The sequence below is a fragment of the Xyrauchen texanus genome, chromosome 10 (genome assembly GCF_025860055.1).
Source record: "Xyrauchen texanus isolate HMW12.3.18 chromosome 10, RBS_HiC_50CHRs, whole genome shotgun sequence".
Taxonomy (NCBI): Eukaryota; Metazoa; Chordata; class Actinopteri; order Cypriniformes; family Catostomidae; genus Xyrauchen; species Xyrauchen texanus.
In genome coordinates this window covers 12330429-12343899 of record NC_068285.1, presented here as the reverse complement: position 1 = coordinate 12343899, position 13471 = coordinate 12330429, and the positions used below count along the sequence as shown (strand labels likewise).

Genomic DNA, 13471 nt, shown 5'->3' with positions numbered 1-13471 from the left:
ATGTTCATGATACGCATTACAGATGAATTATGTTTTTTTAAGACAGTGATGACTGAGGGATCAGAGATCAAACTCATTCAGAAGTAATTTTCATCTTGCCCTTTACACACTGAGATTTGACCAGATTCCTTGAATCTTTTAGCTATATCGTGCACTGTACTGTAGTGTGAGAAATACACAAAATCCTTCCAATTTGTCTTTGGGGAACATTGTTCTCAAAGTGCTGGATTATTTGCTGAAGCATCTGTTGGCAAGTCTTGAATGATACTTGCTCGTGAAGGACTAGGCTGTTTTTGGAAGCTCCTTATATGCTATGACATGATTGCCTCACCTGTTTAACATTTTAACATCTCCTGTTTCATATTGCCTTGTTATTTTAACTCATAAAATTGTTATTAGTCTTAAATTGCCCCTGTCTCAGCTTTTTTGGAGCATGTTGAAATCATCTGATTTGAAATGACCGTGCATTTTAAAAAACAAACAAACAAACAAACAAACAGTTAAATTCACAAGGTAAAACATTATATATAGTGTAGTTGTAATGCTTTCAATATAGCAAATGTTGAATATAATTTACAAAACACTTTTGGTTTTTATTAGCATTTTTCAAATTGTCCCAACTTTTTCAGAATTGGGGTTGTATATAAAAAAGAAGAAAACCAATCCCTGGGACATGAAAGTACCCGAAGTTGAAGAAACACAAAGTTGTCAGCATATTGGTGTGCATGCAAAAGCAATAGAGATTTGAGGACCTTTTGACTTTTAACTGTAAGGTACCACCTAGCAACCCCTTAGCAACTACTAAAAACACTCAGAACACCTTTGCAACCACATAGCAATGCACATAACGCACAAACATTGTGGCAGTGAGTTTTGCATGGGACAAGCACTACTCAAATTTTTGTAGTTTTAAATTTTAGTGCTCTGACATGCACTGTTATATGGACAGGTGTGTGCCTTAAACAAATCATGTCCAATCGACTGAATCAACCACAGCTGGACTCCAATCAAGTTGTAGAAACATCTCAAGGATGATCAGTGGAAACAGGATGCACCTGAGCTCAATTTTGAGTGTCATGGCAAAGGCTGTGAATACTTATGTACATGTGATTTTTTTCCCGTTTTTTATTTTTAATACATTTGCAAAGATTTCAAACAAACTTTATGGGGTATTGTTTGTAGAATTTTGAGGAAAATAATGCTTGCGCATATGGCTATAACATAACAAAATGTGGAAAAAGTGAAGAACTGTGAATGCTTTCCGGATGCACTGTATATTCCCACTCAGGCAAACACACATCCCATTGCATGTCGAATCCAGGATTTATTTGTGTGTGGGTAGTGGAGTGAAGTGTGTGTTTAAATGTGTGTCTGCATTCTATGGTGCGTTTGAAAGCTTTAGAGCTTACTGTAAATCCTCACACAGCTCAGTGTTGTGTTTAATGTCCAGATTAAGGCTCATACTTTAATTTATAGGCCTAAATATCATCAGATTACATAATTAAAGAACAGCCAAACAAAACACTGTAAATAACAGCCTTCTAATGAAAGCAACTAAGCAAACAGCTAACAGCATCAATGGCAGCAGAGCATAAGATGCTCTTAAAGCACTTTCTGTGAGACCAAATACCCATTTGTGGAGTGACAATTACACCTCAGGGACTCATAATGGCTCTTAACGGGAATATAAAACAGCAATGTGTCATAAGCGATATTGGTTACATATACAATTCCATGTTTCCGATGAAATTATGCAGATATATAGCATACTAAAGATTTTTCCTCATGCAGCCACAATCAGAGCTTTAGTAATATTGTCTGAACATGCATTACGGGGGAATTATGTCAATGCAAAGATCATGATCTCTCTGCAAAGTACAATTTTATGTGTGATAATGTTCCAATACTAAAAATAATGTACTTTTCTTTCACCTGCGAAACATACTTTTAGTGAGGTATGTAAATTGTAATAGCTCAAACTCCGCTGTCCACAAATCCTGGCATCAGAATTGTAACAGTCAGCATTAGATTCTAAAGCCTCTTTGTTCTAATATGTCCCTTTTGAGGTTAAGAATGTTCCCGAGGGTGTCACTTCTGCAGTGAATGTTTAGAATTGTGTCTCTGGCTCTCAGAGGTCTTTATGGATGGCAGGGTTTGATCTTCCGCTCAGGTTCGACAGTGAGATCGCTAACAAGACTGGACAGCAGGAACAGGTGAAGCGTTTTAACGAGAGTGTTTTAAAATATCTCACTTCGCCAGCCTGATCTTTTTCATAGTGTTTCCTTTCCATCTTTTTGTCAATCATTGGTCTCTTCTTAATTTTTTCTCTTTCTTCTCTCTCTCTCTCTCTCTCTCGTATCTTTGATCCTTGCCACCTGTTTCCATTTGAATTTGACACCAAACAATGTCTGTGATTAAGAACTTCACTGAATCACATGGTGTTTCTCTTTATAGTTTACATCATTCCTGTTGTTTTACAGATGTTGTCCCTTCAAGAAAAAATTTGGATTTTGTGTCCTTGTATAAAAACCAATCAAATCAAAGTCTTGCCATGGCCAGTGCAGATTTCCATGAGTTGAAACGTTTAACATCTCGGTTACTGTTGTTACCTCCATTCCCTGGTGGAGGGAATGAGAAGTTGTGTCGATGTAGTGACACTAGCGGTCGCTCTTGGGAGCCCCAAACACCTCTGATCTTTGAGAAAAGGCCAATGAGAATTGGCGAGTGGAATTTGCATGCCACTTCCTCTGACATACAGGTATAAAAAGAGCTGGCAGCAACCACTCATTCAGGTTTTGTGCTGAGGAGTCGAGACGGGGTCCCGGACATTCCAGCGGGTAGTACAGCATTGTAGCAAGAGGAACACAATGTCTCGTTCCCTCCATCAGGGAACGGAGGTTACAACAGTAACCAAGATGTTCCCCTTCTGCTACGCACTCGATGTTGTGTTAGTGTAGTGACACTAGGGGTCCCTACACAAAAATGCTACAACATCTAAACTGTGTTACGTGAACTGACGATGCAGGTGCAAGCAAACTGCTGTGTGCGTAATTGCAGGTGCATCAGTTTGTTTTCTCCCAAGAGAGATGTGTGTCTGCCGAAAGGGAGGCCGTACTGAGGAAAATACATCACAGGGGTTACTGGAGTAACCAGCACCTGTAGAGCTCCTACCCTAGTACAGGGCATATTAGCGCACGTACTGGGTCTGGCTGCGAATTCCTCTGCCGAATTTGCGAGCCACAGGGTTAGGGAAGAAGAAATCTAGGTTTCACGTGTTTGTGAACTCGCATGGGAAAGAAAGTGCATGTCTTTGCCTCACAGAGGGAAAGGCGCTGTACACAAGCGGTATTCCCGGCAAGCTGTCCCGTAAACGTACCTGTTTGTACCTGAAAATGCACAGGTCTCAAATGTATTGGATGTTGCCCAGGCCGCTGCCCTGCAGATGTCTGCTAAAGAGGTGCCATTGGCCAGTGTGTACTCGTATTCCCAAAGTGGCAGGCACAGCCTAGTTCTGGTATGCCAGAACGATGACGTTCACGATCCAGTGTGTAAGCCTCTGTTTGGAGACAGCGTTCCCTTTCTGTTGCCCGCCAAAGCAGACAAAGAGCTGCTCAGAGCATCTAGAGCTCTGCGTGCGATCAAATAGATGTGCAAAGCACGCACCGGAAACAGCAACGATGAGGCTGGATCTGCCACCTTCTGGGGCAGATTCGCTTGCAGGCTCACCAACTGACCCCTAAAGGGGTTGTAGGAACCTTTCCGTGTTTTCAGGAGCCTCTGAAAATGTTTCAGTGGAACCTCCGTCCTCCGCTTGAATGACTTCAGGCAGTTCAGCACTGACTGCACATGCTCTCTTGTGAGGCGCACTATCGTCGAGACCAAGTCTAACTCCATGCCGATAAAAGAGATTCTCTGAACCGGGGAGAGCTTGCTCTATTCCCAGTTGACCAGAAGCCCTAGATGGCTGAGGTGGTGATCACTAGGTCCCTGTGTGCACACAGCATCTCTAGAGAGTGTGCTAGTAACAGCCAGTCGTTGAGGTAGTTGAGTATGCAGAAGCAAGAGCTGCCTCTGCGACCTTCATGATGTGAGGGAACAGGCCGAAGGGGAGGACCTTGTACTGATACGCACAGTCATTGAAAGCCAACCGTAGGAAGGTTCTGTGTCGAGGTAAACCTGAGACATAAAAGTATGCATCCTTCATGTCTACCACTGCGAACCAATCTTGATGCCGGATGCACGCCAAAATGCACAGGAGCCTGTGTAAGGCCCAGTTCAGAACTCGCAGGTCCAAGATTGGCTTCATCTTCATTGGCTTGCTTCATCCCAGTTCCCCAAGGGGAACCTCGAAGCACTTACCTTGCTCCGCGTACCCGGCATAGGGTGGGTCAGTGACTGAGGAAAAGGGCCCTCTGGGCTGTCAAGACTCGTCACAACCGGCTGGCTGGGGGTGTGGGTTTGGTGCTGCCGGGCGTGCGATGGTGGGGTTACCGCATTCGTGGGGCCCTGGCTGCGAGGATTCGGTGTCCGTTCGCCATCATAATGGCGGCTGTAAACACTGACTGTGTGACCCAAGGAGTGAGGAAACCGCTCTTTGAAAATTATGGGAACCACAGCCCGTTCAAGGTGTGGATAAAACAAAACAAAAGGAAACATAGATTTACGTCCCAGCCCTCCAACGTTGGACAGAGTGTTCTGGACACCAGATCCAGGGTTCCAGCGGATGTCTTCCTCCCTGGGTCATCCATCTCAGGGACATTTAGGGGCCTCCCAGGTCCTAGTGCTAGGCAGTGAGGTGGGGGTGTCAGCTTCCTGTAGGGGGCTCTACGCTGGGGCTGAGAACTGGGCTCAGGCTGTGCTGGAGCCGCCTGGGCTTTTGCCACTGCAGGGGGATGCCTTCGGTGAGCAGACGGGGTATGGGATCTTGAACCGTGCCGGGGTAAGATGTGCTGTATTGTTTCCGTCTGCTTCTTCACTGCCGAGAACTGCTGTGCAAAGTCGTGCAGAAGGAGAGAAAGCTGCTGGAATGCGCCCTATATCCAACAGCATACGCTTCTTCGTTTAGAGGTGAATGGACCGGCAGTGGAATTCAGCTAGCTGACACACAACTGCTCGACTCCGAAGAAAAAATCTGAATAAGTGGTTGCATCCAGCTCCTTTTATACCCATATGTCCTGGGGAGTGGCATGCAAATTCCACTCGCCAATTCTCATTGGCCTTTTCTCAAAGATGGTGTTTGGGTCTCCCAAGAGCGACCCCTAGTGTCACTACCTCGACATAACGTCGAGTGAGTGACAGAAGGGGAATGTATATTAATGATATATTTAAATAAATAGTGTTACAATAAAGTGTGAGTGAATCTTTCTCTCTGTTTTTCTCTTGAATAGTTTAATTTTGTGGGTAAACTTCTTGGCCCTCGAGGGAACTCATTAAAGAGACTACAGGAGGACACACTGACCAAGATGTCCATCCTTGGCAAGGGATCCATGAGAGACAAAGAAAAGGTAATATTTCTTTCTTTTATTTCCATTCCTTTTTTTGTTACCATATTCATTTTTTCTTACTTTCATTTTATGTTTTAATTCATTCATTATTTCAGATGTCCAATTGTTTGATTGCTCTTTTGTTCTTTATTTCTTTTTTTTTTTTTAAATGTGTATTCGATTATTTATTTTGTTTGTTTGTTTACTTTATACATTATTTTATTAATTAGTTATTTTTTCCCTTTAATTTGTGTTAGTTCGCTCATTAATTATTTAGTTGTTTTCTTTTGTTTATCTGGTCTTTCTTTCGTTCATATTCTTTCATTTATTTTTGTTTGTTCTTTTGTTCATTATTTTATTCTGTCTTTTGTTCATTAGTTTGTTCTAGATTTTTCTTTCTTTTGCTAATGCTTTCATTGTTTCTTTTTTTATTTCTCATGTTGGATCGTTTTCTATCACTTATTTTGTTTGTTCGCTCCTATATTTGTCCTTTTATTGTTTTCTGTTTCTTTCATTCATTTATTTTCTCAAATATTTTTGTTAATTTGTATATTTTAATTAATTCCTTCATTGTTTCATTATTTCTTTTGGTTGTTCTTTTGTTTTTACTTTCTTTTGATTTTGTTCATTCTTTCAATGGTTTGCTTATTTCCCGTTGTTTATTTGTTTTCTTTTTTGATTAGTTGGTTTGTTTTATTTCATTAATTTTGTGTTCATTCATTTGGTCATTTTTTACATTTGCTTGTTGTTTAATTTTTCTGATCTTTCTTTTTTCTTTTCTTATTTGTTTTCTTTCTCATTGTTTCCCATTTTGTTTTCTTTTGTTTCTATTCTTTTTTCTTACTTCCATTAAATTTTTTTATTATGTTCATTCTTTTGTTAACTTTGTCTGTATGTTTTCTATTTATTTAATTAATTTGTTTATTTATTCATTTATTTTTGTTCATATGTTTGTTTGTTCTTTTGTGCTTTTTTGTTCTTTCCTTTTTTAATTCATGCATTGGTTTGTTTTCTTTCGTTCAATCTTTCTTTCGTTGGTAAAGTTTCTTTAATTTTTGTTTGATTGCTCACTTGTTTATTTGTTCATTTGCTTTTTATAATAAATCTGTTCTTTCTTTCTTTCTTTCTTTCTTTCTTTTCTTTCTTTCTTTCTTTCTTTCTTTTATCAGTGTTAGCTGTTAATAAGAGTATATGATGCAGTAACTTATGAAATTGTCCTGTTGTCTCATTGTCTGTGCTGTCACCGGTGACAAGTGCACTGAGCGATCTCAGCTGCGTCTCTGCGAGCTGTTTTGCTGATTGAACTGATCGATAATTGCTGATGGAACATACCCCTTTCCTCACCTGGAGAGAAGGATGCAGTGTCATAAAGAAATGCTGACCTCAGTGTCCTGTCAGAGAGAGGCAGAAAGATAGAAAGAGAGAGATTGTCAGAGAGGTTTTTGGGGATGTTATTGACAAACAACAGATTCATTCATCCAGCATCTCACTGAATCAAGATTACATTGTCAATTCAAGTCATTCAGAGGCACATTGTTTTCTGTTTAAAAGGGTCATGATCTACACTTTGGTATTTTCCCCCCTTGAGATCCACTGATTATTGTAGATGAGATTTCTTGCAATAAAGGCTTAATTTAGTTCTTATCCATCTTTCTCACCTTGACCTTAATTAATTTGACAAGCTGGTTTTGTTACTGCAAATGTAAAGAAATTCACCATAAACATTAAATGGTGCCATCATTTGCTCACCCTCATGACATTCCAAAACAATATGACTTTCTTTCTTCTGTGGAACAAAAATGAGATTGCCCACACAATGTAAAGGATTAGAGACGAGTGCTGTTAAGATACAAAAGGACAAAACATGTCCACATGATTTGTGCGCCGTATTCCAAGTCTTCTGATGATATACGATAGCTTTGTTTTTGGAACCGGCAAAATTTTACATGTTTTTATTTTCTGCTTTTGTTCAATTTAAAAAAAGGCAAAATTTAGATGCCATGACAACATTTTGAAAAAGGGAAATATTATCAGAGAATAAATGTAATTTTGGCAGAATAATTTTTTCTTGTTTATTTATTAATTACATTGTTTGGGGGTGAACTATAGCCTACCTTTAAGACTTCTATGTCAAATAACAGCTAGCCAGTTCGCATCTTCACTTCTATTTCAAAAGACTTTTTCATTTTATTTTCCCCATTAAATAATTGACATTTCTCCTCTGCATATTTTGAGAATGTACTAATTTGCTGCTGGTTTTTGGATGTTTCGGAATAGCTTTACCACAGGTCATGTAGATGTACATGTACAATCATGCTCGCTTTTATATTCACTCTTTACACAAGCAATCGTTTTCCCTTCAGACAGCTGTTACAGAACTCTGAAGGCTTTCTGGAAGGTTTTATCTTCTAATTGGGCATGTTGTTATTGACTGCTGCTCTCCTCTGGTCCTGTCAGATTTTGGTGAACAAACGCTCTGTGGAAAAAAGAGAGAGATAGAATTGTGCTCGGTAAATTGGACGCTTTGTCTTCTGGGATGCTTACCTGTCCTGTGGGCTGCCCGGTTTTGAAGCCTTCCCGAGATTCTCCTGCAGTTCCATCCCGCAGCGGCGAGGAGAGATTTGCTTAAAGCTCATGATTCTCTTTGATGTTGTAGAATTCACAGAAATGAATTTCACAGAAGTTGCCAAACGACGTCCATAGTAAACATATACACCCCACAAGAGAAGTTTCTTCTGCCTTTACACACACACACAGACACTCTCCATTACCTCGCCATCTCTGCTCCGTGCTGACCTCTTAAAGTAAACAGCAGATCTGTGGAGGAAATTAGCATCTTATTTGCATAACAGCAACTTTCTTGAGGAGACCAGATTAGCGCCATGACATCAGAGGAAGCACACACACACACACACACACACAGAGAGAGTGAGAGAGAGAGAGAGAGAGAAACACTTCTGAATTAAGGAATTTCACCCTTCCACTGTGCATTTGACAGGTGGGCTGATGCAATTCTTTGCCATGTTTCTGGCTCACAGTCAGGGACGGATTACCGACCATGCCAATGGGGCCATTGACCTGGGGCCCTTGACTACCAGGTGGCCCTTGACTGCCCCGGGGGGGCCCCAGGCTTTAAGGTTGAGTGATCTGGTTTGGTGATCCCCCTGCTCAAAAACCCATTTGGGCATGAACAAAGAACACCCTATATATGCATATGTAATTCCTATTTTAATTTAATTGAATATGCATGGCACAACCATGGTGTGCAGTTTATTAATTAAATAATATCTATATATTTTCTATCTGTGTATATGACACAGCGTCATTTGAAAGTGGGTATTATCAGAAAAGATCATAAAGGAAAAAGGGTGTTTCCTTCTATGGGCCGTTCATACGGAACACATTTTTTGTCCATCTGCGCAGTTTTTCAATTGTTTTTCTATGTAAATTTTTGCTAGTCAGACATATTTGACCGTTGTGCTGCATCTTGCTGTTTTCCAATGCCTTGTTTATCAGTGTCATCTCAGGTTAACTTTTAATATTGTGTCTAGGGACACCTGCGATATGTTATATTATTTGCACAGCATCTAGCTTTTTTAAGCACAAGAGCGTCTTCGGTCTGAGCAGCCCCTAAGAAAACTGCATCTCATTTATACAAATAAATAGTGGATACTTATTTTTTCCGCATGCCATTCCTTCTCATGCACGGTTAAGTGTCCAGCCTTTTCAAAGTGTAACATATATATATATATATATATATATATATATATATATACAAAAGCCCATTCAGATGCATTCAACACGTATAAACTACTAATGCGATACTCTTGCGGCGGTTTCTAAGAGCCAGCAAAGCCTTTCATTCTCAATCACCTTGTTTGTATTTTTTATTTTTAATCGCTTTCCACTCTTAATTAATCTACAAACAAACAAAAGAATCAGAATTTATTCCCTGATGCTTACAAGCAAAGTGTGACAACGGTTTCACAAATCGAATGCCCGAAGCCGAGCTCGTTAGCCGAAGCAGTGTGTGAGCCTGAGCTCCACCCCGTCCGGCCTTCAGAATTCCCACAGAATCCCTCAACAGTGCAAATGAATGAGCAAATAAAGTCAGATTGTCAGATTCATCAGCCAATCAGATTGATTTATTTGTTCTTGTTGGTTGTGATCTTTAGGATATGTCCCATTAGAGACCTTCTAGCTGGCCTTGAGTGACACAATCACGCTTTAAGTACGTAATTCAAGAGCTAAAAGCGCAAAATCTTACTGACGAGTCGGCTGTCACTGCCACATCACCACTGAGAAAGAGATCTTATGGATTTAAAAACACGAGATGTTCTGCATGACTGTGTGATTGTCACGAACCCCGCTTCCTCGCTCCGCCCCCTCGAGCTTCCACGCTCGTTCCGCCCCCTCGAGCTCGCACGCTCTTTTTGCTCGCTCGAGCCCTCACGCCCACTTTGCTCCTACTCGCTCACATGCTCGTAGGCAATCTCCCTTCCTCGAGTTTCTCACGCGTTTCCAATCCCCCAGAACATTATGACCACCTGCACTCGCGTCATCTGCACTCCTACACATTAGTTTCACCTGCACTCGTCTCATCACCTGTCATGGTTTACACCTGCACTCGCCCCTATATATATCACTACCCTTTCGTCTCACGGTTGTTGGTTATTGTATTTAGTTTCCCGTGTCTTTGCCCCCCGCTAGTCTCGTCTAGTTTTGACCTCCTCTCGTTCACCTCTTAGCTTGCCAGCTCCCCTTGTTCCCCTGTCTTTTGCTCCCACTTGTTATTCTTATTCTGATTACCCCGGCTTTGACCCCCTACGCTCTCGTTGACCACTCTCTCCTGGAGTTGCCCCTTTACCCTATCTTGATTCCCGGCTTCGATTTAATGCTCACCCTGACCATTCTTCACTGGATTTGCCCCTTGATTGTACTTTTGCCTGCCTGCATTAAAACGCAGTTTGACTTACATTGTGACTGTCTCTTCTTGTGCGGGTCACAGTGATTGGTTAATTTATTAAACAGGAAATGAGGATTGATTTTCACTTCAAGTAAATTGATAAGTGCTTTTTGCATTGTTAAAGCAACATCAGGAGTTGCTTAGGAGACCTGGCTGGAGTCACTAAGCACACCCTGGATTCAAACTCGTGACTCCAGGTGTGGTTGTCAGCGTCAATACTCACTGAGCTACCCAGGATCCCCATTCTTACATATTTAAACAAACCCTAATCATAAGTATTAAACTTGGACACATAAGTTAATGATACTTGAAATTTTGTGGCTTGTTGAGGAGAAGATTTAATCTGTCACAAATTAAGTCATGCTGCATTTGATTTTCTTTCGTATGTTTTACGCTAACAGGAAGAAGAACTTCGGAAGAGCGGGGAAGCAAAGTATAATCACCTTAACGAAGATCTTCACGTGCTGATCGAGGTGTTTGCTCCACCCGCAGAGGCATATGCAAGAATGGGACACGCTCTGGAGGAGATTAAGAAATTCCTTATTCCGGTACGTCTACACTGGAAAAAACCTGTCTTTGTATTTTTGTCTCGTTTTCTGGTAAAAATATCGAAACATCCATAAAATAATATACATTAACTTGAGAATGTCTTATCCGATTTCTGTGAGAACGCCAATTCTAAGTGTAATTCTAAACGCCATTCCAAGTGGCATGGTTGGGAGTGTTTGAGCTGTCTGTGGGTGTATGAGTGGAAACTCTGGGTATACTGTAAGTTAATTAAGTGACGTAAAGCTTTAAAATTTGCTATTTTCCTGAGAAACGGGTCATTGCACTTAGACGTTTCAGCAACTCGACTGTTTTCAGCGCAAAGTCTGAATTCAGTTTCTACATTTTCAGTTTGGATATTCCACCAGCAGGTGGTAATAATGTTCATGTCCAAACTTATTGAGGAACATTAGATTATGTCCCTGCCAATCAATGTTTTAGCCATTTTATGAATCAAAACTTGATGAGATTTGAGTACAATTTTCTAGAGGTCATATATTATTATAATTATTTGAGTAATGTTTATATTATCAATGTATTTATTATCTACTTTGTATTGGTAATTTTCTACCTGTTGTTGTAGAATGATAAGTCACCACAAAAGGGGCCGGTGAAAGAATTTGGAGAGGTCATTACATGTTGCTGTTTTTTTTGACCATTTGGTTATTTTGATTATGTTTTCTTATGCTCTTAAAATAGAACCCAGTGTTTTGTGTTCAGAGAAATCTCTCCAAAATGTATGAGATTTTTGCTTAAAGCAAGAAAATTGGGGTAAGAAAATAAGCCTTTTTTGTATTAAGTTTATTCTTCATATCCCAACTTATATTTAGATTTTTTTTTTTTTTATCTGAACACAAGAATTAATATCTTATGTAATTTTGGAGGGTTTTTGAAGGGTATTTGGATACTTTTACTGAACAAACAAGACAAAACACTGTGTGAGAAGATGCTGGTTTTTGCACTGATATTGGTGAAAAGTGCCCAAACAGTTTAGTAAATTTGTGTGTGTGTGTGTGTGTGTGTGTGTTTGTGCATATGTGTGTGTTGATATTGACTTTATGATTACACTGTAACATCTCATAGTCTCATCTGTTATGCTAATGAAAAGCTGGTTTAAATACTATTATTTATATTTACAACATTTCCTAGAGGAAAAACACATGTTATATATTATTGTTCCCTTTGAAAAACAAGTGGACTATTATAGCGTTTAAACCTCATTAACTAGCTGGTGTGTGTATATGTGTGGTACAGGACTACAATGATGAGATCAGACAGGCTCAACTACAGGAGCTGACATATCTGAACGGCGGCTCAGAGGATGCGAAAGTTCCAGCAGCTAGAGGAAAATCCATCACACGAGCCAGAGGAACACCAGCACCCGGAAATCTCAGGTACATCTGAATGTCAGGTGAAATCTGTTTAAAGTGAAAAGAATTAATTGTAGAAAGAATCGGTTGAAATCTAATGTGGTTTGCTGGTCTTTGCTGGTCTCCTAACCTGGTCACATGCTGGTCTTTTTTGCTGGTATTAGATGGGATGTGGGCACTTGTCAGCTAGTCAAGCTAGGAGACTAGACTGACAAAACAAGCTAAGACCAGCAAACCAGCTGGTTTAAAGCTGGTTTTAGCTGTTTTGTTTTTTTAAGTAAGGTAGTCCACCCAAATATTATAATTCTGTCTTTATTTACTCACCCTCATGCCTTTCCAAATCTGAATGCTGTTATTTTTTCTGTGAATCACATAATAATCACAGTTATTAAGCACATAATAATCACAGTTAATAATCACATAATAATCACAGTTAATAATCACAGTTTGACCACATAATAATCACATAATAATCACAGTTAATAATCACAGTTAATAATCACATAATAATCACAGTTAATAATCATATAATAATCACAGTTAATAATCATATAATAATCACAGTTAAAAAAATCACATAATAATCACAGTTAATAATCACATAATTATCACAGTTAATAATCACATAATAATCACAGTTAATAATCATATAATAATCACAGTTAACAAAATCACATAATAGTCACAGTTAATAATCATATAATAATCAAAGTTATTAAGCACATAATAATCACAGTTAATAATCACATTATAATCACAGTTAATAATCATATAATAATCACAGTTATTAAGCACATAATAACCACAGTTAATAATCACACTTAAAAATCACATAATAATCACAGTTAATATTCACATATTAATCAATCACATAATAATCACAGTTATTAAGCACATAATAATCACAGTTAATAATCACAGTTAAAAATCACATAATAATCACAGTTAATATTCACATAATAATCACAGTTAAAAATCACATTATAATCACAGTTAATAATCACATAATAATCAAAGTTATTAAGCACATAATAATCACAGTTAATAATCACATAATAATCACAGTTAATATTCACATAATAATCACAGTTACAAATCACATAATA

General features: G+C 39.1%; 1 protein-coding gene across 1 annotated transcript in view; it reads left to right on the top strand.

Annotated features, from left to right (window-relative positions):
* Positions 1-13471, top strand: part of LOC127650931 (KH domain-containing, RNA-binding, signal transduction-associated protein 3-like) — a 167582-nt gene that overhangs the window by 91325 nt on the left and 62786 nt on the right. Inside the window, exons 3-5 of the mRNA XM_052136588.1 lie at positions 5388-5504; positions 10851-10997; positions 12250-12389. Of these exons, the coding sequence (XP_051992548.1) occupies positions 5388-5504; positions 10851-10997; positions 12250-12389 (404 nt within the window). The remainder of the gene's footprint in view (positions 1-5387; positions 5505-10850; positions 10998-12249; positions 12390-13471) is intronic.